At 40.9% G+C, this 23851-nt stretch overlaps 2 protein-coding genes across 2 annotated transcripts; both read right to left on the bottom strand.

Annotated features, from left to right (window-relative positions):
* Positions 1-2472: 2472 nt before the first annotated feature.
* LOC148694272 (3-phosphoshikimate 1-carboxyvinyltransferase 2-like) lies at positions 2473-8029 on the bottom strand. The gene is made up of 5 exons (XM_088700662.1): positions 7971-8029; positions 3841-3949; positions 3492-3740; positions 3016-3090; positions 2473-2925 (listed from the first exon to the last, which is right to left on the bottom strand). Exons 1-5 carry the CDS (start codon positions 8027-8029, stop codon positions 2707-2709), a joined length of 711 nt encoding a protein of 236 aa, XP_088556788.1. The 3' UTR covers positions 2473-2706.
* Positions 8030-19475: 11446 nt separating this feature from the next.
* Positions 19476-21258, bottom strand: LOC137740577 (uncharacterized). Its single transcript, XM_068480417.2, has 2 exons — positions 20767-21258; positions 19476-19721 (listed from the first exon to the last, which is right to left on the bottom strand). Exons 1-2 carry the CDS (start codon positions 21256-21258, stop codon positions 19476-19478), a joined length of 738 nt encoding a protein of 245 aa, XP_068336518.2.
* Positions 21259-23851: the final 2593 nt, after the last annotated feature.

Raw genomic sequence — 23851 nt, 5'->3', positions numbered from 1 at the left:
TTTTCTAAAGGAGAGACTAGAGAGAGGGTGCGGCAAGAGAGATAATGGAGAGAAATAAGGCGTAGGGAAATCATATGATGTATTTCCCTTATGTCAGTGCCTTTATTTATAGTAAACTATGAGGAAACTAAAACTTGTTACCCAAATAAATACAAAGTCTAATAGGAAAGAATAACTAAAATAATGAGTAATTCTAAACTCAATATACCTAGGATTTATATAATCGCACATCGAACTTTAACGATTCGAACCGTCTATTTTTCAAGTTGCACCTCATATATCATCATTGCAAAATATTAGCTAAATAAAAAATGTTTAAGACAACTAATTGGGTTCAAAGAAATTAACGAATACTTTATTATATAAGAAACAATGAAATTTTATCTTGATAATTAAATAGGCAAATGATTTCGGATTGAATTGAATTTTTGCAAGGATAATCTATGAATCGAGACTTACAAAATAGGTGGTTCGGATTGTTGAAGGTCAATTTGGGGTGAGCCCCGCACCTAATCCCCATTTTTTGAAAAAAATGGGGGATCTCTTTGCATAAAGGCACCCCCCCCCCCCCCCCCCCCCAAACACACACACACACACACACACTTGTATTAGTATGGAATTATATATATTAGTAAGAATCACAAACTTAAATTTTTGTTTTTACAAGAAACGATAGTGGTTTTGATTAATGAACGAGAACATTTATAACACACCCCGACTTAGAATGTCCATTAGGACTCTGAATCGAGCTATGCTAGCCGACACCTGGAAGGTGACGAAGCTATAAAGTGTAGTGATGTGGAAAATGTGAGTAAATTTAAACCTAAAAGTGCCTAAATACAAGAGTGCACTGTGAGCGGGAATGAACCCATTTCACCGTGACGTCAGAACATAAGTAAAGTACAGTAGAGTGGATTGAGAATCATACAATCGAAGGTAATCTTCAATACCAAGATTTGCCACAAATCCTCGTCGATAAGAAAGCTCACCTATTAAAACCTGGAGGGGCAAAAAGAAACTAGGGTGAGTGGGCTTGAAAATGAAGTTTTAATAAATACATTTTGAAAACGTTATAACCCCTCGTTGTAAAACCCGTATGGTTTCCAAAAAGTCATACTACGACATAGTAAGAAATGAATTGCAAAACAACAGTAAATCCATAAATATTCCAAATCACTACATATAAGCAATAGCATAATAAAATCCGGTGTTCCTCAATTTGTGCTGACAGAGGACCTAATGCAACCTGTACGACTCATAGGCAACCTGTACGACAAGGTCAGAGTTGCCTATTATTGTAACCTGTATGATAGTGTCGGAGTTGCCTATTATTGCAACTTGTACGACAATGTCGGAGTTGCATAAAACATACATATAGTCATGCCATCACTCAATCATTTCAAATAACACCAAAAACTCACCTGAACTTACCTGCGTGTCCCGTGTTCACCTTAGTACTTCAAAGCATTCACAACAATTATATGTAGGTAATATGCATATGGATATGCCATAATGCAATCTAAAACTCAACCATCTCATAATATTTATAATATATAAATATATTATATATATGACATGGCATCAAGTTCATAAATCAATTTAAAAGTGTTTATGGAATTATCAATTCAAGTGGCGGTACACCAATTACCAATTTAAGGCGGTCCACCAATTACCAATTTAAGTGGCGGTCCACCAATTACCAATTTAAGTGGCGGTCAACGTTTTATTTTACGAACTTACAAATCCAATTTGGGAAGATTTGTACATCAGATTCCCAATCCGTAAGTTTCTAATATCCTCAAACATTATGTACAATAAATTATTAAAGTTTAGTGATGATCCAACGGTCGGATCGTCAATTCACATAATGTTCAAGTAGCGGTCTTTTATCAAAACTATGATCAAATGATGAGATCTCATCAATTGGATTTCACTTATGGAATTGGGTTGTCAAACTTTGCTTAGGGCTGGTTTGGTATTGCTGTGCTTTGAAAAAAGCTGCTTCTGTTGTGCTGTGAAAAAAAACGGCTGTGAAAAAAAGCCAGCAGAGTGTTTGGTAAACTTTTTTGTGAAAGTGCTTTTGGAAAAAAAAGCAGTATGATAGTGTTTGGTAAACTTTTATGTAAAACAGCTGTGACTGTGTAAAATGACCAAAAAGGGTATAATACTAGATGTGCCATTAATTTAATTTTCTTAACCAATAAAGGTGAATTACTAAATATACTTTATTTGTAAAACAAACATATTTATAAAATTTATCTTAAATATTAATTAGTATGACAAACTACTTCAATTGAAATATTTTAGACTGAATAGTTAGAATTCATTAGTACAATATTGTTAATGTACTTAAAAGTAATCTAATTAGATGCATTCGTCAAACTTGCCGCTATTCTATTTCTTAAAAGTAATCTAATTAGAAAAGTTTAAATTTGGATTCCGTAGCACGGATAGAAAAACCCTTGTATCATGTGCAGTGCCAAATCATGAATCAAATCATGAATCACTATTATTGAGTAGAATCGGATCACAAATATTAGAAACAATAACGAGCTCAACTCGCAAATACAAATCATCCAAAATTACAGGGGAATAAAGAGAAACTGAAACAAGTGTGGCTTCCATCTGCACTGCTTTGGCTGTAGAGGCACAAGGACGATCCCTCTCTCTCCCTATCTACAGATAAATATATCTTATAACCGCTGTTCAATGCTTGGTAAACTTCTTGAGGACTTCAAAGTAATCGGGGAATGTTTTTCTGGTACAACCGGGATCCTTGATAGTAACTGGAACGTCTCCACAGGCAGCAAGAGAGAAAGCCATGGCCATTCGGTGGTCATCATACGTGTCTATTGTTGTCATGTTTAATTTTTCTGGCGGTGTGATTATGCAGTAATCTGGTCCCTCTTCAACAGTTGCTCCCAGCTGAAATTTAGGTCCGAAAAATGTTAGAGAAGTAATAAGCATATGAAGGTGTGGGACTATCAAGTGTGAGGGCAGCCAACTAAAACGAACCTTTCTTAGTTCAGTGCATATGGCGATCATCCTTTCTGTCTCCTTCACTCTCCAACTTGCCACTGATGATAAGAACTCAAGAAGTCAAAGCAGGCCTTTGTGATTGTTTTCACATGTTATTTTTGAATAATATGAACTACTTTTAAAACCATAAGCATTCTGCTCAGATACGCAAAAAGATTAATCTTGAATGATAAATGTATCAGCAAAGGCCTCAACCCGGAAAATATTCATCCTCACTTCTAACTGTTAAGAAAAGGATTTTTAGCATGGATCCATTAACCACGAGATTGATTTGTTACTTGTCTATTTACCAGTTCTAAACACCTATGCGGACTCCACCCACCCTATTCCTTTATTGTCTACTAACAACGAAAATAGTGAGCACAAGCCATTCACAGGATAGATATATTCATCCTCACTTCTAACTGATAGATATATTTTTCATTTTGTTACACAATGCAATCATATATCACATAGTGGTTCAGCAATACATTGAATAAAACATACTTGTACTTTTGACCTCCTCGGATCAAAAACCGATCCCAACTATCACTGTGTTCCACTGAGATCCCAAAGCGTTCCATCAACTTCAAAGTCATTTCCACATACGGAATGGAAATTAGTTTATCAATAATCTCTATTTCAACATCTTGAAGGGCCAAAGGAGCTGCCATAAGCAAAGCAGTCAAGTACTGACTACTAATTGATCCAGAGAGCTTCACCTGAAAACAACAGATAAAGTGTGGATTGAATTGATTAAGTGCATCAAAACTGTAGGCATTACAGAACAACCATAAATATACAAGACAATGCAAACCACACCTTCCCCCCTGGAAGACCTTCCTTTCCAATCACACGGACAGGAGGGCAGTTTGTTCCAAGAAAACAATCAGCATCCACACCAAGCTGCTTAAGACCATCAACTAATTTCCTTTGTTAGCTCATTGATCACAAATACAGCGACTTAACAAATCCAAATTCTTTCAAAATTTCATCTTTTCTTTCATCACTCTAATGCACATCACAGCAACTATCCTTTTGCATTTAAAACCTTGAAAACCGAAATACCCAGCATTCTAAATCACCAAATTTGACTAAAAATTGAAACAATATCCTAAAAGAAATTGAATCCAGACATCACCAACCCATAAAAGTAAGAGATTTTCAATAATCAACAGAGTCAACAACAAAAGAAACATTAAATTAACAAATAAATGAATAATTAATCAGTTATGTAAGAAATCGGAAGTGTAAAACACACCTTGAGGGGTGGGTGGGGGGAGATCGAGATGGGGCATTGAGATTGAAGGCTGTAACGGAAGAAATCGGACTCGTGAGGGCAGAGAGCAGAAGAAGAAACTAATCGAAACGAAGCTGCCAAGGCAGCGATATACAACAATATTACAGATTTATCCATAGACGGTGAACAACGATAACTAGTCGAATCGACGAATGGGAGGAGAAGAAGAAGGAAGAGGAGAACAGGGAAACGAAGAGGAGAACACAAGCGAGAAAAGGGCAAAATCGAAAAAATGGAAAAACCAAAATAAGGGTATGAAATTTTACGAGAAACAAAATCTGGGATAAGAAGAATTGCAACGCAGCAAAAGAAAAGAGCAGCCAAACCCTAACCTAAAAATTTAATTAATTAATTATAGCAAAAATTGAAAGCAAGTCGAGTAGTTGGTACCTGGAAGGCGACGGCGGTGTGGCGTTGAGAGTGACGGAGAGAAACGAAAAGGAGGAGGAGGAAAAGGTGCAGCGGCGGGAGGGAAGAGGGGCGTAGAGTGCAGCGGCGGGAGTTTTTTGCAACAGAGAAGGAGAAAGTGCAGAGTGTAGGATCGGGATAAGGAGAAAGGAGAAAGGAGGGGGCAGTTTTGGTAAATTGAAAAAATTCATTAATTGGGTACTGTAGCTCCGCGTTTTGGAAAAATAAGCGGCTTCTGGAAGCTGCAAAATGCAGCTTCCACTTTTTGGCTTTTTTTATGTGAAACTTTGAAATAAAGCTGTTTTGGGATGTTTACCAAACACCAAAATCCTTATCAGCTTTTTTTCATGGCAGCTTTTTAAAAAATCACCTCAACCCCAAACTGGGGCTTAGGAAGGTCAGGGGTGAATCAGCTCACGCGCCGCCGCACACGGCGGCCGACCGCCCCGATTCGCCAAAAAATTCAACTATTTCTAAAAATTACCAAATATTACAAGAATGAAGATCTCAATGAGTAGAGCAAGTTTTATACTTGTGGCCAAGTCCAATTTGGCCGGGAAAAACTCCAATTCCCCTCGAACTCGCCAGAAACCTTAAAAATGGGTGGCTTTGATCCGTCACCTCCGGTACTCCGCCGCCCTATAGTTGTTTGGGCTTTGCTCTAGGCCTCAATGGGAGTCTAATGGTGGTGGTAATTGGAGGAAAACATTTCACAATTGGTGGATTTCGACACGGTTTACCGCCACACCCATGGTGGGTTTTTCACCAAACTACAACCGTTTTTCTTCTGATTGTGGATGGAAATGGTAGAGAGGAGGTTGTGGATGAGGTTAGAGGTGATGGATAGGTGAAAATCACTTGAAAAACGATTGAGAACCGCCGGAAAACACCCCGGGTCGAAACTGGGTTGTGTGTGTGTATGGATGATCGACGGGAAGGGGAGAAGGGAAATCTGTTTCTCTCTCCTCTCCTAATTGGTCCTTTCACTCCAACCTTTATTTCTGATTGGCCATAGTAATACAACCCGATTGGGCCTCTTTCCCACAAAGTGGGAGTTTAATTATTTCCTAAACTAGAATTTGAGTAAACAAATTTCAAACGTCCGTAATTACACCATTATAATCCGGACTCGCAACCGGCTTTCGCCTATGTGTTCGTACCAACGAATACTACACAAATGCGCTAAAGGAATACGTCATACATTTCTCTAGACGATGCTCAACGAAAGTCAAAGTCCTTGCCTCTAGGGATATTTTCGTCAATTCCCTCGATTAAAATAAATAAAAACCTAAATTTAGGGACGAGTTGTCACAATTTACAAAGAAACCATTATGCTAAGGATTTTTGGGGCTTTAGCTCCAAACCATCCCCAAAATGCAATCTTAGATGTCAATGTTGATTTCTTGGACTGGCTAGAATCACCACTGGCGGAGGGAGGAAAGGACCAGGGAGTGCCTGGGCCCATCCTGACTTATATATATGAGGGAATTATGCATTTTTCTTTTGCTTGAAGAGTTGAAGTCTTGCTTTTCAAAACTTTCAAACATAACTATAGCGGCACATCTCACAATTAATTTTAGTATTTTATTTATTTCCCCAATACAAATTAATAGCATTTAAATCAAAGTAATATTTCGCCTTTCTTTGAAGAGAAATCGTTCAGTTTTCATTATAAACTCTTTAACAGTGTTGTCAGGTTCCAGAGCTATTCCTTTTTTTTTTCTTGTTGAAATCTTATACATTTAATTTATCATCCCAAATTCGAAATCTATTCAACAAATAAGTTTTAAATTTCCTTAGATCTCTATTGTTACTTCTTTATTCTACATAATACATGAGGGTTACAGTTTGTAAAATTTTTATTGACCTCATTGAATTTAATAGTATAGGCGACAAAGTTATAATACAATGATTTTAAAACATAAAAACTCTTTGCGGGCAATTATAATTTTTTGTGAATATGTAATATTATCTATGCATGTTATGTTGGACATTTGATTACTTTTAATATATATATATATATATATATATATATATATATATATATAATTAACATGATGTTTACTTGATTTGTAAATACTATACTTAAAAAACAAAAAAACAAAAAACTTTGTGACAGGTCCCTTTGTTGATGTAAATTTCCGCTGTCTCTAACTTTGAAAAAAATGCACTTGCAAAACAATCAACACTTTTGATCAAAGACTTAAGCCTCACACACCAACGAGGTGGGGGCTAGGGGGGTTAGGCCAATGTGACACACCCCAACCTAGATCGAGGCGTGCTGGCCGTCACGTGAGGGTGACGTAGCCATGTGCACAGTGCGAAAACAATAAGCATATAAGAATACGAATAAATAAAAACCAAGCTAACTAATTTACACCAAACAAGTATAAGCGCAAGCAGCGATAATTAAGTGTGAAAACACTATAGTCAAAGCATAGGTAACCTAAGTACAGTCCAGCAGGACAAATACTAATTATACAATACCAAAGGTAGTCATACGTTAGTGATAATTTGTCAGAACTACCGTCAATTCCTCGTAAGCCACCAACAAGCACTCATTCCTAAAACCTGGAGGGGTGCAAAACAGAAACTGTGAGTGGGCAAAAACAAAGCTTTTCAAAACCATTTCACTTATTAAAGGTAATAACCCCTCGCTGTAAAACCTGTATAATTTCTCAGAAAATAGAATACATACGTATATCAAAACCATGCTCGGAATAGCAAAATCCACATATATGTCATGTCAACTATCTTAGCATAAAATATGTAAGTCAGGGGATATAATTCAATGCAAATGATATGTCAGCCGGAGTTACCTAACGTGACCTGTATGGCTGAATTTAGAGCTTATCAATACAACCGGAGTCACCTAACGAGACCTATATGGCTAAATCTATATCTCAATAAATATGCCTACACACGAGTAGGAACCACCTAAAGTGGTCTATACGACAGGACTGGGTGTAAATAAATATGCTCAAGTGCTACGATCACATGAAGATTGTGCGAATGATCGTGGGTCACCTACGAGTCGAAACCACCTATAGTGGTTTGTACGACAGGATTGTGCACCTAACTTGGATCCAAGATGAGCGTATGGTGTGGGAGGTGAACATCACGTGAAGGACTATGCCCTAACCACCGAGGGGGGGGGGAACACTAACACTGGGGTGCAGGTTTATGAGCTCAAAATACATCTCAACATAATCATACAACTCGCATCCACAATCTATAAACTCACCTGATACTTACTTGAGCGCCTGCAGCGTCAACAACAACATATGCAACTACTAAATACATATTCTAAGTATAAGACATTTGGCATGGCATTTCAAAACATCGGGATCATTTTAATAAATTTTCTGGGAAAAATACCAAGCATATATATATATATATATATATATATATATATATATATATATATATATATACTGAAAACCAATAGCCCATTCACTGATATGTGGAAGGGTCGTAGCCCCTGAGTCTCGCTTAATTGTGCTCTTCCTCTGGAAAAGTCTCACCTATATGCGAAACAACTATTTTAACGTTATTTTTAAGCACATAAACAAAACTAGGTAATAACTTCTCATGCGTTGCTCAATTGGGGTATTCGAATATACTAACATGATCTAATCAACCCCATGAACATCCCTATATTTTTAGCAAAATTTTCTAAGTTCCCACGCACCCTCACGCGACGGCCAAGGCATGACCACACGCGCGGCCACGCTCAGGCACGTGCCTGGCACGCTGGACGGAAACCCTAACGACATTAGGGAATATTTCATTAAATAACAACATATTTCATTTAACTTACCTAACGCCGTTAGCATATTCCGTCAAAGTTGACGGAATATTCCTCTCTTTCTTCCTTGGTTCACTGGAGTCCGGCACCGGCCACCGCTATTATCGTCGGTTTCTGGAAAAACTTCGAACCTCAATATCTCGCTCATTTCAACACCAAATTCCATGAAATTTTCACCAAAATGAAGTTCTCAACTAGGAGAATAAATTCTTACCACTTTGGAGTCCTAACACCAACGGAATCTCGCCGAAAAAATCCCGATAATTCGGCCACCTCTGCAATTGGATGAACTCGAGTGTCTCGACGTCCAAAACCTTCCAAACTCCTCTCTAAGCTTCATGAAGAAGTTTCAAGACTTCCTAGGACCCAAAAACTCGACGAAACCTCTGCGAACACGATGGATGAATAGTGCACCTCGTCGAAGCTCCCTGGTTCTAGAGTTTCCGAAGTTCTCACGTCCAACCAAAGGTATAATTGAGTTCATAAGGTTACAAGGAAGGTGATGATGGTGTTCACAAACTTGATTCATGAATGGAGAGCTAGATTAGGAGTTGTCCGTACAGGTTGTACGGATGAATGAAAATTATCGAGATGGAGAGAGAGAAAGAAGGGTCAACGGATAAGTGTGTGTGTGTGGTCCGAATTTGGGCAACCAACCAAAAACAAATAAAGCCTAAATTCTAATTAGGTCCAATTACTTAGGAAGAAAATGAATTGGTCCAAATCCTTAGCCCATACACACACCACTACCAAACACTCAAGGGCAAATTAGTCATTTCACGCCATCGAGAATAAAAGATATTATATTTCAGGACGGGTTGTCACACAATGGATCTCTGATGCCTAAGTTAGTTTCTCTGAGAAGAGTAAATTGTTTAGGGCTTTTAGGGGTAGCAAAAGCTTACCAAAATTTGGTAGAATAAGGGGTATATATAGAAGGGGAGGGCCGGCCATATTGTTATGGTTTTACCTACACATGGCGGCATCCTATTGGCCAAGGTTTATGGAGAAATATTCTCAAGATATTAAATAGGAAATAATATCTTGAGATAATGGAGTAATTATCCCTAATTGAATTAAATAGGGATTACTTACTTGAATGAAGTCAATTTTCAATTGGGAATGTATTAAAGATAGGATTTGGGTAATTAATCCTTATCTTTAATGCTTTGACTTTTCCTTGCCAAGGGCATGTGAGTTGTGGACAGTTGTATTCAGCTGATGGGACATTTAGGGGTGTGAGTTGTGCGTGTGAGTATCTGAGGAACTTGCCCATTTATTGAGAGAAATCTTGAATTTCGCGAGCAAAAGTACACATGTCATCTCTAGAATTTTTGGGATTATTTTAGGCACCACAAATGGCCCCACACCTGCTGGATTGCACATAGGAAAATGGCAATAGGCGTAGAAATCCCAAGCTGTATGGACTTGTAGAGTTGTTTCCCAATTTAAACTTAATCTCCTTCCTTGATTTGGAGATAGACTTCTTCTAGGAAAAGGAAACCAATTGGCCCCAATACCTATTTAATTCTGCCTTAGGCATGAGATTAAATAAATTTGGAGGACAATCATCATTCTAACAAGGAAGAGAGAAGCCAGAGGAAATTTGTTCCCCCTCCCCTAGCTTTCTTCTTCTCTTGCCTTTGTAAATAGTTATATCTCGTTGTTGTTCTTCTTCGTGTTGCACCATGGTAAGAAAAATTTGAATTTTCTTCTTCTTGATTTTTTGGAAGTTTTGGGACCTGAGAATTGGCTTAGCAGGGGTCGATGACTGGTGAAACAAGTGGCAAGGGTGCCACGGGGCTGCTGATGGCGTGGAACGGGGGTCGACTAACGTGTGCTAGGTTCTCGGCTTGACTTGAGCCGAGGCAACATGCACGCTAGGGTGCAGGGAGGCCAACTCGGGTTGAGCCTCCATGGCTGCTGTGCACGGGCTCGTGCAGGCGAAAGGAGAGAGAGTGGGAGAGATTGGCGTGGGCCAGCTTTATAGTCCTTGCGGTCTGGGCTAAGAGGCTTAGGCCTTGCTAGGTTTGCGCGTGAGAGAGAAAATAAGGAGGGAGGCCCAGGCCTCCTTCAGCATTGGGTGAGAGTGGCTTGGGCCGCGTGTAGTAAAGAAAGAAGGTTATGCTTTTTTGTGGTTTGGCTATATGGGTGAGCTGGGCCATAGGGCTTGGCGCTGGCCTCTGTGGTCCCCTTCTTTATATTTATTTTTGTTTCTTTTCTCTGCATCCTTCAAGATCAATTCCGATGAGCTGTTTCAGGATTTTCTTGAGACGTATAGACATGTGATTCCATCTTGGTATATACTTTTCCCATGCTGCGTTTTTTTCTAGGGAGGTGTTCTGCTCCATGAAATGCTCGTCTACTCAGTGCTCCTCGAATGTAGTTCATGCGATGGTGGAGTTCTCAAACTTGAGCAGGTTCTTTGATCTTGGCTTGACCATAAATGAGTTATGGTAGTTCTTTAAAATCGGCCACAAGGAAAACATAGGGCAGCTGAGGTCTCACCATAGGTTGCTTGATGCTTTCTGCAAATGTGATCATGAGTGGGTGAGAGATACCTTGGAGGTAAGTGGAGTGTGAGAGTTTGACTCATCTTCTTAGCTGCGTGTTCTGACTGTCTTTATTAATGATAAGTGAATTGCTTCATTCCTAGCTTGCTTGAATTTTTGTTGAGTTGCTTTATGACTTCAGTTTACTGATGGTCATTCTTACTTTGTGTAGATTCAGAATTCGGCTCAACTGCAAGAACTTCGGTGGATATGAAGAAAGTGCACATCGCCTTGGGTATTCCTGCTGAGTACCATGATTGGCGCTGGTTGCTCAGTCTTCTTCGTTGGGAGAAATGTGGGTTGTCTTCGAATGAAAAGATAAAACGGATAAAAGACGAGACGTTTGGTCGCCCGATCACTGCTGTAGAACATGCTGCCAATGAGGGTGGAAAGAAAAGATCTTCTTCACTTGTTTGTGAGCTTTCAGCCAAGAAAAAGCCAATGACTTCTTCAGTTGCTCGTAAGGGCTCGTCTGTTACTGAGAAGCTTGTCATCGATTTAACTTTTCCCAGCGGGACGAAGAAGACCGTTAAGTCTGAGCCTATCAAACTTGCTGCTCCGAAAGTAGCCATAACTATTGCTGAGAGAATTGCCCAGCGGAAAAGTTCGATGGTGCCCTCAGTGTCTGGATTTGTGTTGAGGCGTGTGTTGGGAGCTAAGTCCGGTTCTGCTTTTAAGAGGTTTGCTGGGATGAATAGTGGGAAGGTTGATTCTGCTACTAAGGTGGCACATGGGCCTGCTCCTCCTTCGGTTACGATTGATTCGTTTGCTGAAAAAAGGAAGTCTGCTTGCAAGGGCAGTTATGAGAGATCCACTGAGTTTGAGTATGAGGAGTTTCTCGAGGTTTGTGCGCAGTTGAAAGTTGACTTGCTTAAGGACGTCGATGTATGCGCCAAGTTCGTTGATAGATTAGGAAAGTTGTCATCCGCTCAGACTCTTTTGCGAAACATCCTGCCTTCTTGAGGAGGTCATCCTGCTACAATGCATAAGACTAGATCCTGGCAGCTAAGTCTATGCGCGTCGATCAGGATGCTGTCAAGTGTGCTGGGGAGGTCGAAATGGCGTTGACGGCTCAACTTCACTCAATTGCTGAAAAGATCGAGAAGCTCGAATCTGAGCTTGCCGTTTTGAAGGGGTCTGATGTATCTGACCCCATTTTTGTGTAGCTAAGGACTGTTCATTAGAAGGTCATCGATTTAAAGGCTAAGCTTAGTGCAACTCAGACGATGTTGGAAGCTGCAAAGGAGGAAGTCAGTCACGTTGAACCGGTGGTTAAGGACCTTGAACGTATTAATGCGGAGCTGCGATCTACTTGTTTTGCCAAAGACGATGAGCTTGTCTCCATGTGTGCTGAAGTGTCTCGTCTTAAGAAGGTAGCCAATAAGCTTGAGTCCAAGGAAGTGGATTTGTAAAGTGGGCTGTTTGTTAGCGAGAACCTGAAAAAGGAACTAGGTAAGTTGCAAGATGCTCACACTGGGCTTGGTGAAGAGAATGTGCAGTTGAAGAATGAGAAGGTCGGTCATGAAGTGGCGATTGTTTCTTGTCAGACCAATTTCTACAAGCTTGGCTATGTAGACCATTTTCAGGGTAGAATGTTGGATTATGAGTTTTCTGAGAAGGATTTTGAGACTTTCTCAATTTCTCTAGTTGATCTGCTTGATTTCTCGTTTGATGCTGCCTTTGGTGGAGCAGCTGAAGGTCAGGTAGTCCAGGCAAGGGCGGCTGAGGATGAGCTGATGGAAGCTTTGGTTGTTGAGAGCGGTGTGGCTCCTAAAGGCGTGGCAGTCGAAGGACCAGTGGTTACGTAGGCTTCCGATGAATAGTCTTTTTGCTTTGACTTAGGAATTTTCTTATTTTCCTTTTCGTTCTGCTTTATTTGAACTTTGTTGGCCTTCGAGTCGGTTTATCAATTTGCTAGAAATTTAATAAATAGCTTTCCTTGCTTTGCTTTATCCTTCTATTTCACTATGTCTTTTTGGAAAACTTTATAGTAGGACGGGTGGCTAGGTAAGCTGCTTTAATGAAGCAATCGATCCCATGTCGTCACTTAGGTTTTAGTTTCGTCTTTGGGGCTTAAGGAGCTTTACTTGCAAGAGGAAAAAATGCAAGATTTCTAACTTAAAGAGCCGGCGGCCGAACTCGTTGCCTCCTTAGGAAGCAAGCAAGATTGCTTAGCTGCTATAGTTACGAATCTCAGCTTTAACGGCTTCACAAGCCTTAGCCCTCCCAAGGTGTATTGCAAAACTTTTAACTTATAGAGCCGGCAGCCGGACATGTGTTTCTCGTAGAAAGCAAAGGGATCCGCGTAGCTGCTATAGTTGTACATTTTGGCTTTAGCGGCTGCACAAGCCTTGGCTGTCCCCGGGGCATGTTGCGGAATTTTTAACTTATAGAGCTGGCGGCCGGACACTTACTTCTCGTAGAAAACAAAGAAATCCGCGTAGCTACTATAATTGTATCTTTCGACTTTAGCGGTTGTACGAGCCTTGGCTCTCTCGAGGCGTGTTGTGAAAATTTTAACTTCTAGAGCCAGTGGCCGGACACTTGCTTCTTATAAAGAGTAAAGGAAATCTGCGTAGCTGTTATAGTTGTACATTTCAACTTTAGCTCTTACAAAACTTAACCGTAGACCATCGGCCGGAAGCTTTGCTTTTAAATAAGCAGACAGGTCCGCATAGTCATAGTAAGTGTAAGTTTCGGCTTATAGATTGCCTTGGGCTATCAACTGTTGGGTCATCAGCCGGTGATAGGAGCATATTTATGCACCTTAGTTTGCTTGTTTTCTTGCATTTATGTTGCTAGTACTTAGTAATTTTAGTACTTTAAGCTATTTTCGTGTGTTTGTAGGTCCAAAGGGCTAAAGGAGCAAAAAGATGCATTTTGGAGACTTTTGGAGCACTTTTGGGCTAAGGATGGATAGCTTATGCTTGGAGCCAAAGTGTTGGACGAAATTGAAGACCCAATTGAAGACCAAAGTGTTGGAACCTTGTTCCCTTTAGTTTTAGGACATTTAAACCATCCACACCTTTGTGCCGTGCAATCACATACACAACCTGCCATCACTTATCACAACAACAACCTTGCACATGCACTTCCCCCTTTAACAATCACACACCTTGACATTATTCTTTCATCAATCCACCACATATTCCAGCTCATTTCTTCCCCCCTTTGCCGTGCAAATCACCAAACATTCCAGCCATTCCACACATATCCACTCTTTAATCCATTGCATCCACATGCACTCCCTTTAATTAATTCAACCTAGCTGTCAAAGCACATGCACATTCACCCTAATCATTCACATACACAATCTGCCATCATTCACACATTCAATCTCTCCCAAAGCCGTGTACTTCCCCCTTCATTCCACCCAAGCCACATGCACTCCCATCCATTTCATCATTGCAGCCACATATAGCTTTAATTCACATGCAAACACATGCATTTCCACCCACATGCACTTTTAATCATCCACCAACATAAAACAGCCCATCCTTGCCGTGCATCCCCTTCCATTTTCTGCTTGCATTTCCAGCTTTGCACATGCATTCACTTAACCTAGCTGTTTTGCACATGCATTCACTTAACCTAGCTGTCATGTTCCCTCTCCCATCCATTCATCTCCCTATAAAAACCATACACACTTCACACAATTGGCATTCACTCATCCATTGCAGAAATTCAACCATCACACCAATCCTTGGCCGTGAGTTTCCCTACTAATCCAAACACCATCACTTCCTTCACCATTCCACAAAACCTATCATTCTACATCATCCATAATCCCCAAAACTCACCTTAGACCTTGTGCTACAACAAAGAGGAAGAGAAGCGGGCCTAAACGTTCATACAATTCAAGTTTGAGTTGTTGGAATGTTTAGGTGTTTCTTTTCCTTTGAATTCAATGTTTAAATCCAATTCTCTTTGTTTTGTAATCATGAGGAACTAAACCCCCCTTGGCTAGGGGGGGATTCGAAATATATGTTTATGCTTGCATTTTGATTTGATTACTTCTAATTGCGTTTCATAAGTTGTGGATTCAATTTGTTTAACTGTTTGATTGATAACTTATTTATGTATGTTTATTGAGAGTGCACGCTTAATTTTCATGCATAAATATGACGCTAGAATATAAGTGAGTTTCACCTAATAGTTACGAACTTATTTTCACAAGTAGTGGAGGTTGCTTATAAACAATCGCGTTAAACGAATTCTTGGCATAAGTTTCATGCGTATTCCATAGTAACGAATGTCTCGTCAACACTTATGATTTCCGTTGAACTTAATGATCTTTGTTGAATGTCTCTATCATGCGTATTCCATAGTTAGGGACTTTGATTAGGAATAATTTGGTTGTAATGTGTATTCCATTCAATCCAATGAATCTAGGGAAATCTGAAAGTTAATTTAAGCGGATCTAATTAACTTGGAGCATTGAGAATTCATGGTTTATTGAAATGCAATTGGAAATCATTTTATTATGCAAGTATAACATGTGTGGAGATGAACCCCTTGGCTAGCATCCATCCATTCTATTCTATCACAAATTCATATTTACATTCTGTCTAGTTTATTAATTTGTTTCGTTATTTCAATTTTCGTCAAATCTAAACCCCCCTTTACTTTCATGTCAAATTAGTTAGAAATCAATTTAGTTTGTGTTTTTAAGAGTCTTGAGTCAGTTTCCAAGTGATTTGCAATCCCTCCTAATCCCCGGTCCAGAACGATCCCTACTTACATACTTACTACAATTGATAAAAAGAGGGTTTAATTTGTGTGCGTATAATTCTCGCATCAGCCGGGTGTCTTACTTATAGAAACAAACGACCCACGTGATCACTTCAGACGTCGTCCCTGGCTCTCGGGAAGCATTTTAGGTTTAATGTGTAGGCAAAATTACGCCTTAAAGGCTATATTATTCCGAGCTGTTAGTATCTTGATCTTCTAAGCTGCAACCAGCTCAATACATATCTCTTGGGCAACAATTATAACTTGATTCCGCATGTCGTTTAACCAGTATTGCAACATTTTAGAGCCGAGTTACGTTCATGAAGACTTACACATCGAGGACGGACCATTTAGTCACATGAATTCTTTCATGGGTAGGGATCCTGCATTTAGCGTCTTTTTCGTTTAAAGACCCGGGTTCCCACGAAATTGAATCATTCAGTTGGCTAAGTCATTTTAGGAAAAAATCTATTGTGGCCAAATGTGGGAGTCGTTCGGCATAGGTAGTCGATGAATTCAGGGGAAACTAAATAATTATAAAACCCATCCATGTATGGATATCCCGGATCAGTTTACCCTCTCATGATAGGAGATCACACACCATGTTTGCAAGGGTAGGGGTCGTCTTCTGCTGTCACATGAATGGCCAGTTTGTTATGCATTCGACTGAGGCTTGTGAATAATTCCTTCAATCTTTATTGAAAATAGAGAAATGTATTAACTTTGCTTGTAGGCAGTAATAGCATAACAACTGATAGTTCTCAACATGCGAGGTCTTGTTCGTCGAGCTGCTTGAGTCTTTAAACTTTATTTGTCTTGAATAGGGTCTAAGGAATGGTGGGAGGTCACACGTAGTACTTTCTCAGATTGTAGGTATTCCACTGCTTTTCGATCTCTTTGTCGCTCATAGTGGTGAGGCTGTAGCTGCCATTTCCGCCTACTTTGCTGATTTTGTACAGACATTCCCAGATGAGAGCCATATTTTTGGAGCCTTCATGGCAGGCAATTATAAAGGCTTTTCTGAGGACTAAGTCTTCTGGCTGGAACTGCCAGATCTTCACGTTTTTGTTGTAATTGGAAAATATCTGCTGCTAATAGGTCGCAATATAGGTGATAACCTTTTTTCGCTCTTCCTCTGCCTAGTCTAAGTTTGTTGGACGCCTTGGCTTGCCCATTGCCCTGCAGATACCGGGGGCATAAAGATGTGCAACTTGATGCCATATTTTTCGAAGAACTTCGCCAAGTTTTTGCCTACGAACTGCGGACCATTATTTGTGATAATGGAGTGAACAATGCCGAAGTGGTAGATGATGTTCTTCGACCTATTTTGTGAAGTAGTCGGTTGCTATGATCATCATGCCTTTGCCCCTAATGGCAAGCGACATTGGTCCTACCAGGTCAATCGCCCATTGCATGAATAGCCAAGAGCTCGTTTGTAGGTGGAGTTCGCTGGCAGGTAGTGCGGGTAAAAGCTTGAAGCGCTGGTAGCTGTCGTACCTTTGTACGTACTCCTTAGCGTCTTGATGCATGGTTGACCAGTAGTAGCCAGCGTTAAGAGCTTTTTGTGCCAGGGAACGGCTTCCAGAGTGGTTTCCACAGAAGCCTTCGTGGATTGAGCTAAGAATCTTCAGGTCGTCGGGAGACGATAGTCAATGGTGGTGTGGTCGTGAGAAAAATCTATAAACAAACGTGCCGTTCCACAAGTAGTAGCGTGCTGCCTTCATTTGGAGCTTCATGGATTCCAATCTGTTTACGGGGAGCATTCCGTTAATTATGTAGTTGGTGATGGGATCTTGCCAACTCGGAGTTATGTTGATTTGCACCACCTCGACTGTTGGTTCCTCGTTTGTGCTCGATTTCTCCAAGTACTCGACTAGGATGAAGCGCTTGAACTGATGGTCTAAGGCAGAGCTTAGGTGTGCTAGTACGTCTACATGGGCATTTTCTACTCGTGGAACCTGCGTGAGTGTACGCCTGAAACGTCGTTAGTTGTTCTCGTACCTTCTCGAGGTATTTGGCCATCCTTGGATGCTTTTCTATGTACTCCCCTAAGGTCTGGTTGATGATCAACTGGGAATTGGAATAGATCACGAGCTTCTTCACCGCTAAATTTTTTGCTAATCAGAGACTTGCTAGTAGGGCTTTATACTCTGCTTCGTTGTTTAACGTCTTGAAGCTTAGAGTGATCAGCCTACTCGAGCATCAAGCCATCTAGGGTAGTGAGAACTAGGCCTGCTTCTGATCCCTAGTAGTTGAATGATCCATCGACATGCAAACACCAGAAATCTCCTGCAGGTGAGGCTGGTGCGGCTACAGAGTGCTCGACTGCTTCTAGGGTGCTTTTGGGCTGAGTTGCTGCATCTTCAGGCTCGGGGGTGAATTTTGCTACGAAGTCTACCAATGCCTGAGCCTTTACTATCGTGCAGGGTTGGTATGCTAAGCTGTATTGGCCATGTTCTAACACCTACTTCATTACTTGTTGAGAAGCGTCTAGACTATGCAAAACTGATCGCAAGGGGTACTGGGTCATGACGATGACCGGATGCCCTTGAAAGTAAGGTATAACCTTCCCAGCTGCAATAACTAGTGCCAAAATTAGTTTTTCAATCTTCGAGTATCTGGTTTTTGTATTGATGAGAACTTTGGATGTATAGAATACAGGCAATTGAGCATTCAGCTCTTCTTGTATGAGGGCAGAGCTCACTGTTACTTCTGATACCGCTAGATAGATGTACAAGTTTTCCGGTACTTCTAGCTTAGATAGTAGTAGAGGTGACGTTAGGTATTGCTTAAGGTCTTGAAATGCTTTCTCACACTTGTCGTCCTATTTGTCATTCTGCGTCCTCTTGATTGCCTTGAAGAAGGGCTTGCATCGGTCAGTGGATCGTGAGAGGAAACGATTAAGTACAGTTGCTCGTCCAGTCATACTTTGGATCTCATTCAGAGTTATGGGAGATTTCATGTCTAGGATCGGTCTGATTTACCTTGGATGAGGCTCGATTCCTTGCTGGGTTACAAGGTACCCTAAGAATCAGCCTGAGGAGACGCCAAAAGTGCACTTAGCTGGGTTGAGCTTTATTTTGTACTCTCAAATGATGTCAAAAGTCTTTGCTAAGTTGTTGATGTGGTCTAACTATTGCTTGCCTTTCACCATGATGTCGTCAACGTAAACTTCCATGGTTACTCCGATTTGCTTTTTGAACATCGTGTTTATGAGTCGTTGGTAGGTTGCTCTTGCGTTCTTGAGGCCAAAAGGCATGACCTTGTAGCAGTATAGACCTCGCTTGATCAGGAATGTAGTTTTCTCATTGTCAGGCTCGTACATGGTAATCTGATTGTAGCCTAAGTATGTGTCCAAGAAGTTGAGTAGCTGGTTCCCAGATGTTGAGTCAACGAACAGGTCGATTCGGGAAACCGAGTAGTTGTCTTTAGGGCACGCCTTGTTGAGGTCAGCGTAATCCATACATACTCTCCATTTGCCCTTTTCTTTTTTCATCACTAGCACGATGTTGGCCAGCTATGTTGAGTGCACCATTTCCTCAATGAATTCAACCTCTTGTAGCTTGTCGATCTTCACCTTAATAATCGCTACTCGCTCGAGTGCGAAATGTCGCATTTTCTGGATCATAGGTTTGGCAGCGGGGTTGACGTGCAGCTTTCAACAGGTTATCGTTGGATCAATATCGGGCATGTCAGAAGGTGACCATGCGAAAACGTCATGGTTTTCCCTAAGGAAAACCATGAGTTCCCCCTTCTTCTTCGGGTTCAGACCTGAGCCAATCCTAGCCATCTTCTCCGGCTGGTGGGGGTCAAGAATGATATGCTTGAGGTTCTTTTCAGGTTTCCATCCTGATTCATCTGCCAGGGCATTGTTGACCTTGATGCCATCTTCTTGACTTGCCTGCTGTAATTGTTATTTGGTGAAGGTAGAATCGTCTTTTTACACTTCAACTGCTACTGCTAGGGTGAAAAACTTCTTCTTCGACTCCTTGAAAACTTATATAGTGTATCGCTAAGACATGGCCTGGTCACCTTTGATCTCTCCGACTACTCCTCCTGGGATGCGAAATCGAATTTTCTAATACTCGATCGATGTTATAACTCCAATTTTCACTAGCCAAGGTTGACCCAATATCTCATTATGGGAAGATGGGGCGCTGACGATCATGAAGGTCTACGATGAGACAATTGGAGGGCTAGTTATGTCGAGAGTGATTGTTCCAATGACATTTGAGGTAAGTCCGTTGAATTCGGTCAAGATCTCTGCCTTGGGTTTGATCATGCTTTCTAGACTCATCTTCTGGATGTTTGATAGTTGTAGGATATTGACTGAGCTGTCGTTGTTCACCATAATTCTGTCAACGATGGCGTAGGCCAGTTAAGTAGAAATCACCAAAGTGTCGTCGTGGGGAAAGTCTACTCCCTCAGCGTCCTGCTCGATAAAGCTGATGATTGGTCCAGGTATATCATCTACAACTTGAACCTGAAAGACTGATCTCGCCTACTAGATCTTCCTCCTCTTGGAATTGTTGGTGGCTCCTAAATGCTCAGATTCGGCAAAGATTCTGTTGATTTTGATAGTCTTGGTTGGGGGTTCGGCTTCGACGTCTACTTCTTGCCTTGGGTTGGCCTGTCAACATACTGGTCGCACTTGCCTTTCTTCACGAGCTTTTCAAGGTACTTTATCCATGTGGTGTAGTCGTTTGTTGCGTGCCCTAGACCTTTGTGGAATGTGTAATACTTTGTTTGGTCCATCTTAAAGGTGTTTCCCTTCATGGGTTGTGGCATCTTGAACCATGGCTTGTCCCTAAGGTTGCGAAGGATCTGGTTGATTGGTACTAAGAACTTGGTGTATGTCTTGGGTTGTGGCTGCTCAAGCGGTTTCTGGGAGCGCTTGGCCTTATCCATAGGCAGAGGGAGTGCTTTTCTGCCAAAACATAAGAATCTACCAGGGTTAAGTTCTGTCCCATAATCAGTTCACCAAAAAGTGGGTGATCTATTATGAGCCATTTTCGGAAAGCTAAGCATGAAATGTTGTCATTACATCCGATGATCTTTCTCTTCTCCGCCTTGAACCTCTTGATGTATGTGCGAAGTGACTCATTTGGGTCATTCTTCATGTTGAAGAGGTGGTCAGACTTCTTCTTGATCAAGCAATAGGACAAATATTCCTTAGTAAAAACCAAGGAAAGTTCGCTGAAGTTCCAGATTAAATGTGGCGGCAGGTTGTAGAACCAATCTTGTGCCTCGCCTTGGAACGCCGTGGTAAAGATTTTGCATATGAGAGCGTCATTGATGTAGTAGAGGGTCATGGCGTTTTGGTAGTGCAGCAAATGCCTGTCCGGATCTTCATCTTTTTTGAATAAGGTGAAATGCGACGGGTTGAACTTCCACGGTGGCTCCATATGCTTAATCTCGTTTGTAAATGGTGACTTGCTCATGTTGGCCACGTCTCTACGAAGGGCAACGTTGGTAGTATTAATGCATTGGAATCCGCGTAGCTGTTTTGCTACGAGCCTTTGTACTTCCTCTTGGATTTGCACTTGGTGGGGGTAGCGAAGCCTCCAGTGTTAACCTGTTGATCCATGTTGCTATTCGGCATGTCCTGCTCGTTTGTGTTGTGGTCGCGATGCACGTGGTTTATTTTGTGCTGCTCGCCATTGCATTTGGTGGAGGCTGCCAGTGGAACTTGAGCTGGACTGCTCTCGTGCTGTCCTCGGTCCGCAATGTGGCTGACTACTCCGATGCCTCGTAAGAGGATCTCCTTGTAGGCCTAGCCTCGTGTGGACGCTTCGCTTGGAATGTCCTGAATGCTCATTAGAGTGTGGACCTAACCTCGAATGCAGATTGACTCACGAGCTAAGTCGGGAATGAACGTTTCTCTACACATCTAGGGGGAAAAGACGTTTTTCTGAGGGCCCAAATAAGAGTGCACACTACCCGAACGCACGGTTTATGGTGGGCTAAACGGCTCTCTGCCGGGACGTCATTGGAATGAATCACGTTCTTCTGCCCTCGTCTTGCTTCGGGATACTTCGTCGGGGCGTATTGTGTCTCGATACGCTCAAAGAACTGGTTCACCAAGGTGGTTTGTTGCACGAGGGTGCTCGTCAAATTGGTGACTTGCTGGGGCATGTGGTGCTCGCCATTTGGATTGGAAGAGTCTGGATAATAGGCATCTTCATGTGTGGGGGAAGTGTAGTGGACTACAAGTACAAAGCTTAAGCTCGGAGCAAGCATCCTAGCAGAAAAGTGGAGTGAAAATAACTTGGATCAATCGCGGGACCGATGGTCAGAATCTGGATCGCCGGAGGTGGCCTTGGGTCGGATTGTTGGAGAGGGTGATAAGATTTTTAGGTACCTAAACAAAGAGGTTAAAATCACACAAAATACTTGCAAAAGTATAGGTTTGTCGTAGTAAAGCAGCTCAAGCAAGGTCGTTCTCCATAGGGATTGAATGAATGATTTATGTAAATACCAAATTTTAATTAATTATTTGAAAACAAAGTTTAGAAAAAAGGTGATTTTATAACCTAAAATATTAAAAACGAATTTAATTAAAAACAATTAAATAAATTGGGAAAGTAAAGAAAATAAAAGAAAATAGTTTTGAAAATCTATTTAAGCACTAGGGTTCCACCGTCACCTTAACAATCATGCGTAGTTTTTCCAATTACTTATGAATTACACATGCATATTTTGAAGGTTAGGTTTTCCTAATGTATGCCCTACTTGGAACCTCCAATATATAACGTATATCTAACATGCAACCCGTCCGTGGCGTTCAGATCGACTGTGAACATGCAAGACTCATTAAGTTTTGTGAAATCCTTTTGAAAAACCATATACCCCTTAAGATGAGCAAACGAAACTAGGTGCAAAGAATCATAAAACAAAGTTTTATTAAAAACATGGATAGAAAACGCCTTGAAAAAAAACTTGAATCTTCCAAAAGCTCTCCAAGTGGTGCGTGCGTTCTCTCCCCCCTCCTTCTACCTAATGGCTAAAAAGCCTTATTTATACTACTACAAAATAAAACTGTAAAAGGTCTTAGAATAAGACTAGGAAACATAATAAAATAATAAAATAGAAAATAAAAGGTTTCTTATTTGAACTAAAATTTGGAGTTCTTAGAACATTAGACTTTTGACTAACCAAATCAACTCTGATTTGATTCCAAAAGGTCTCTTTTTAAAACTTGAGACGTCCCCTACAATTCTTTAGAAGGAATCTTCCTCAAAATATGTCATCTTGACCTCCAAAATACCGAAAACATCTAAAAACTTCAATTTGGGAAAGCTGCATGTTGGGCCTTAATTTCATCGCCACGGTCAAACGGCTTGTTAAAAAAATCTGACACTTTGATACAATCATTTTGAAAGACTCACGAACATCCTCCAATTAGAATCACTCCAAAATTCATCCATTTGGCTACTTTTTGCTCTAGAGGAAGTCGAATGTCCCATATTGAAAATATAAAACAAAGTATCAAAATTCTACCAAAATAACCAATAAATTATAACTAAGAATAGGGTAAAATATATGGTATAATATCGCCTCATCAGCGGGTCACGAGATGGGCAAACTCGGCTGGATGGATGGGTTGTGCGTGTGGACACATTGGGCTCACGCATGTGGCAGTTGGCCTTGGGTCTGCGTTGCGCGCTAGGTAGGCGTTGGCTCCTTGGTTTGGGCCTGTATGGGATTGAGCGATAAGGGCTTTGTGAAATCTTCTAAGATGTTATTCAACTCCTGGGACCTTTAGGGGTGTGAGTTGAGCGTGGAAGTATCTGAGGAACCTGCCCATTTATTGAGGGCAATCTTATCTTTCTTGGGCAAATGTCCACGTGTCGCCTCTAAAATTTTTGGGATTATTTTAGGTTGCATCCTCTTCACTGAAAAGTCTTGGCTCCGCCACTGAGAATCACTGCCAAACTCTAAAGCTACTGAACTCTCTCCTCTTATCAAAGCTTTTTTAATCTGTTGGTAAATTTGGAATAACCGAAACTGGTTAATTCTCTGAATTGTGAAGCC

The sequence above is a fragment of the Pyrus communis genome, chromosome 9 (genome assembly GCF_041283825.1).
Source record: "Pyrus communis isolate YQ-2024b chromosome 9, ASM4128382v1, whole genome shotgun sequence".
Taxonomy (NCBI): domain Eukaryota; kingdom Viridiplantae; phylum Streptophyta; class Magnoliopsida; order Rosales; family Rosaceae; genus Pyrus; species Pyrus communis.
Note: the sequence above shows the minus strand (reverse complement) of the source record. Positions and strands in the feature narration are given on the sequence as shown.

Excerpts from the sequence above, each read along its gene's own strand:
- LOC148694272 (XM_088700662.1), bottom strand. The coding sequence starts at position 8,029 with ATGTATTTAGTAGTTGCATATGTTGTTGTTGACGCTGCAGGCGCTCAA. Across the intron at positions 3,950-7,970 it reads GGCGCTCAAGTAAGTATCAG|GAAATTAGTTGATGGTCTTA; the intron begins GTGAGTTTATAG and ends GAGCTAACAAAG. Across the intron at positions 3,091-3,491 it reads ATGTATTGCTGAACCACTAT|TTCTTATCATCAGTGGCAAG; the intron begins GTGATATATGAT and ends TGACTTCTTGAG.
- LOC137740577 (XM_068480417.2), bottom strand. The coding sequence starts at position 21,258 with ATGAGCAAGTCACCATTTACAAACGAGATTAAGCATATGGAGCCACCG. Across the intron at positions 19,722-20,766 it reads TGGGACAGAACTTAACCCTG|CAGGCAAGTCAAGAAGATGG; the intron begins GTAGATTCTTAT and ends TAACAATTACAG.